At 52.0% G+C, this 4359-nt stretch overlaps 2 protein-coding genes across 2 annotated transcripts; both read left to right on the top strand.

The window, feature by feature from the left end:
- Positions 1-401: 401 nt before the first annotated feature.
- COL26b_008270 (uncharacterized protein) lies at positions 402-1078 on the top strand (the record flags this gene model as incomplete). The annotated part of the gene is made up of 2 exons (XM_053181034.1): positions 402-564; positions 618-1078. The coding sequence occupies 2 exons, from the start codon at positions 402-404 to the stop codon at positions 1076-1078; spliced, it is 624 nt and encodes a 207-aa protein (XP_053035050.1).
- Positions 1079-1408: 330 nt separating this feature from the next.
- Positions 1409-2608, top strand: COL26b_008269 (uncharacterized protein; the record flags this gene model as incomplete). The annotated part of the gene is made up of 1 exon (XM_053181033.1): positions 1409-2608. The coding sequence occupies one exon, from the start codon at positions 1409-1411 to the stop codon at positions 2606-2608; it is 1200 nt and encodes a 399-aa protein (XP_053035049.1).
- Between the last annotated feature and the right edge of the window lie 1751 nt (positions 2609-4359).

Here is a 4359-nt window from a genome sequence, read left to right as displayed (position 1 = left end):
GGCATTTGCTAGTAAGGCCACAATGAAGTAAGTTATCGGATTCAACACTGAGCTGATTCCTAACTCTCTCAAGCCCACCCAAACCGAAATCGGCCCCGCCATGTCTCTCGGCCGACTGCTGGGACACGCATGTTCATGTCTTTGACTCAGCAATCGGACCCTTCGCAGCATCCCGGGCTTACACCCCGGCCGAAGCGACCCTTCAGCAGCTTTTGGACTTCAGTTCACGTTTGACAAAAGACAAAGCGCTCAACATCGTATTGGTTCAACCATCGCCATATGGCAACGATAACACTGTGTTATTGCATTTTCTGCGAAAGCTTCGCGATGATGGGGCTCAGTCTCCCCGAGGTATTGCGGTGGTTGACATCGCACACACTAGCGATGAAGAACTTTGGGCAATGAATAACCTAGGTATCCGTGGGCTTCGGATTAATGTGCAAGTCGATGGAAAGAGTACCGACGTTGAAGCTCTCCGCAGAGTGGTCGTCGAAACAGCCGCAAGGATCAAGGCCCTCCCCAACTGGAAGGTTCAGCTCTTTTGCGCTGCGTCAATATGGGATGGTACCGTGCCCATACATTCACCTTGATACCAAACGTCTCTTAACTCGATTCAGATCTATTTGATACCATATCCGACCTTCCAGTCGAAGTCATCGCCGACCACGTAGGCGGACTGCGGGGCTCCTCTAAGCTAGAGCCAACTAGTGGAACGCAGGCGATTGATCCGACCGAACAGCCCGGGTTCGGGTCTCTGGTCAGACTGGCTGAAGCTTCAAAAGTGATCATCAAAATCTCAGGACTTTATCGACTCTCAAGCCATGCAGAGTCCGGATACGACGACATGGAGCCGGTTATCAAGGCCCTGGCTGAGAGAGTACCTGATCGGTTAATTTGGGGCAGTGACTGGCCACACACCGGCGAGGGCAAGGATCGCTTGAAACGAGGGAAAGATGCCATCGAGGAGTTCCGAGTAATCGACAATGATCTGATTGTCAGAAATCTCAGAACTTGGATCGGAAGCGAGGAGACATGGGGGAAGGTCACGGCGAGAAACCCGAAGAAGTTTTATGAGTAGCGAAACACCCCTGTTCAAACCACAATTTTGTCGGGACTATGTGTTTCGCCAACAAAAGCATCACTTCTTTCAGATATGCAACGGGCAACAAGTCATTCATGAGTGAGGTTGGAAATATTACACCGATGAACGCGGCAATCATTGCAGGCGTCTACACATAAAGCCGGCATTGAGGTATCGGATGTAACCGAAGAGCCAACCTCGGAGACCGTAAACACGGGCTAAACCCGTCTCGGTTACTGCGTTGCACTCCATCCGGATTTCGTCCCCTTAATGCTCAGTGAGTGCCTTCTGGTGAATCAATCTTTGACAACTAATTTCACTGGCGAAATGGCTTCAATCAGAGCTTTCAGCGGCCGAGGCGCCCGCCCGCTAGCACAATTCACCACATCATCAGCTCGCTTCTCTTCAGCGGCTTCAACATCCACCAAGCTCCAAACTCGCGCCCAGAGCAGTTTGCCAGCAGCCTACTACCGCGGCGGCACATCCCGGGCCATCTTCTTCCGCCATGAGGACCTCCCGGCCGACCGCTCCGAGTGGGACCGCATTTTTCTCGGCAGCATCGGCAGCCCGGATCCGTACGGTCGGCAACTCGATGGTCTCGGCGGCGGCATCTCCAGTCTTTCCAAGGTCTGTGTCATCAGAAAGAGCGACCGGTCCGATGCAGATGTCGACTACACATTCGTTTCACTCGGCATCAAGAATACCAACGTCGATTATTCCAGCAACTGTGGCAACATGAGCGCTGCAGTGGGTCCCTACGCGGTAGACTCCGGTCTGGTTGAGGTTCCCGACGGAGCGACTGAGGCAACCGTGCGGGTCTTCAACACCAATACCGGCAAAGTCATCGAATCCATCTTTCCTCTGGATGGGAAGGAGGCCGCTGCTCATGGTGACTTTTCTATTGACGGCGTCGCGGGTACGGCGGCTAGGGTGCGGCTGAAGTTTCTTAACCCTGCTGGGTCTCGGACTGGGAAGCTATTCCCGACGGAGGCTAAGGTGGACGAGATTGAGGGCATGAAGGTCACTTGCATCGATGCTGGCAATCCTTGTGTCTTCGTCCAGGCTGTGGCTCTTGATGTCGAGGGAACCATCACTCCTCAGGGGATTGAGGATCACCCAACACTTTTGCAGACATTGGACCAGATTCGCCGAACCGCAGGCGTAAGAATGGGTCTAGCCAAGACCAATGACGATGTACCTGGAAGTGTCCCGAAGATCGCCATCGTGTCGCCACCCAAGGACGGGAAGACCAACACCCTCGTTGCGCGGGCGATGTCGGTCGACCAGCCTCACAAGGCCATTCCTGTCACTGTTGCGCTGGCTGCGGCTGCAGCTGCCACTGCAGAGGGCACAGTCGTATCTGAGTGTGTTAAGACAAATGCTGGAGCCGGTGGTGATGTGAGGATATTTCACGCGAGTGGGACTTTGGACGTAGCTGCGGATTATGGAAAGGACGGATCTCTGGAGTCTGCGACCGTGTACCGAACTGCACGCAGGCTCATGGAAGGGAGGGTGTTCTGGAAGTAGAAACTTTTGGCGCAGACTCGAACAGATGAGACTATAAAGAACAGCAAGGCTATCCAACAATATTTGTTGCCAAGCAGAGATGTGTGCACACATACGCCTAGCCTCTTGAACAATTGGCTAATCCAGCGTCACAGAGAGTCTGCAAGCATGGTAGCCAAGAAAAGTGCAATAAAAACAGGGTAACACATGTTGCGTCAGCATGCAGTGTATCCCTTGCTTTGTGGAAGCCTTAGGCTCGAAATCAATCAGCATCTGCTTTCCCCTCTTCTAGACTCCCTCCTTGTCATCCAGCCCCCTGACTTCTGAGGTTTCCCGATGAATCTTACCCACTCTTGTGTCGTTACTGGTAGACCACATGTAATCGCTAGCTCCGAAGGCTTCACTTTACAAGCTGAAGATGTGGCTGATCGACACCAGTGATCTTGAGTCTCTTCACCTTGTGGAGTTTCTCGGAGACCCTCCCGATAGCTACGCTATCTTGTCCCACACATGGGGTTCCGATGAGATAACATTCGAGCAATTCAATGATCTGAAATCGTCTGCGAATCGAGCTGGTCAGAGTCGGCTAGTGCACGAAGATGGTAGTCCGTCCAGTCTCAGTGGCTACCAAAAAGTGAAGGGGGCAGCCAGTTTAGCGAAAAGGCAGGAATTTACATACCTATGGGTCGATACATGCTGCATCAATAAGGCCAGCAGCGCCGAACTGTCCGAGTCTATTAACTCGATGTACCACTGGTATAAGAACGCTACAGTATGCTTCGCGTACCTTTCAGATGTCAGCCCTGGCGTAACCCACGATCTGTCTGGAATAGGGTCCGAATTCCGCGGTAGCCGTTGGTTCACCAGAGGATGGACATTGCAGGAGCTCATCGCGCCTCGGGTCGTAGAGTTCTATGCTTCTGACTGGTCACATATTGACACCAAAAAGGTAAGTAATAAACCCCACTCCTAAAAGATCATCCTCCTCATATTATGCAGGCCACCAATATTCCGTTTTGTGGGATTTTGTCTGAAATCACCGGCATTGACATTGATGTTCTCGCCGGCAGAACGGCCTTAGACGACGCCAGCATAGCCGATAAGATGCGGTGGGCTGCTAAGCGTAAAACAAAGCGCAGAGAGGACATGGCCTACTGTCTCCTTGGTTTATTCGATGTCAATATGCCTCTACTATATGGAGAAGGCTCTAAAGCCTTTATACGCCTCCAGGAAGAGATACTGAAAGACACCAACGATCAGTCTATATTTCTATGGGCAATAGAATCTGACACAGCATTGGAAATGGACACTCTCCACGGATTACTTGCAAACTCCCCCGAAGAGTTTTCGCGCCTTGAGTTGAATCACGTTCGCGCAATGCCGCCATTGGAATCGAACGAGAGCGTGCCAGCCAGCATCACAAGCCAAGGTCTCCGGACAAGTATACTGCTTATCCCAATTACAGGGGACGATCACTATGCCGTGTTGGACTGCACCGTTTCCACTTCTCATACACCTTTCGAAAACCAAGCCCCGTGTATATTCCTTAGACGCCTATGGGGTGACCAGTTCGCCCGGATTCCTTGGTCAGTATCCTACGGGGTGCAACTTGTGCCAAGCAATCTCGAGGGGTTTCAGCGGGAGGGCACAATCACCACGATCTACGTTAAGCAGACTCCCTTCTACATTGTGCCGGGAATTGCAATCAGAACATACATTCAGACGGATCAAGCCAACGCCTTGTCTTCGTCATTCTCGATTATAGAGGCGTA

Source organism: Colletotrichum chrysophilum (assembly GCF_026319265.1).
Source record: "Colletotrichum chrysophilum strain AFK26 chromosome Unknown scaffold_71, whole genome shotgun sequence".
NCBI lineage: Eukaryota > Fungi > Ascomycota > Sordariomycetes > Glomerellales > Glomerellaceae > Colletotrichum > Colletotrichum chrysophilum.
This window is presented reverse-complemented; position numbering and strand designations above follow the sequence as displayed.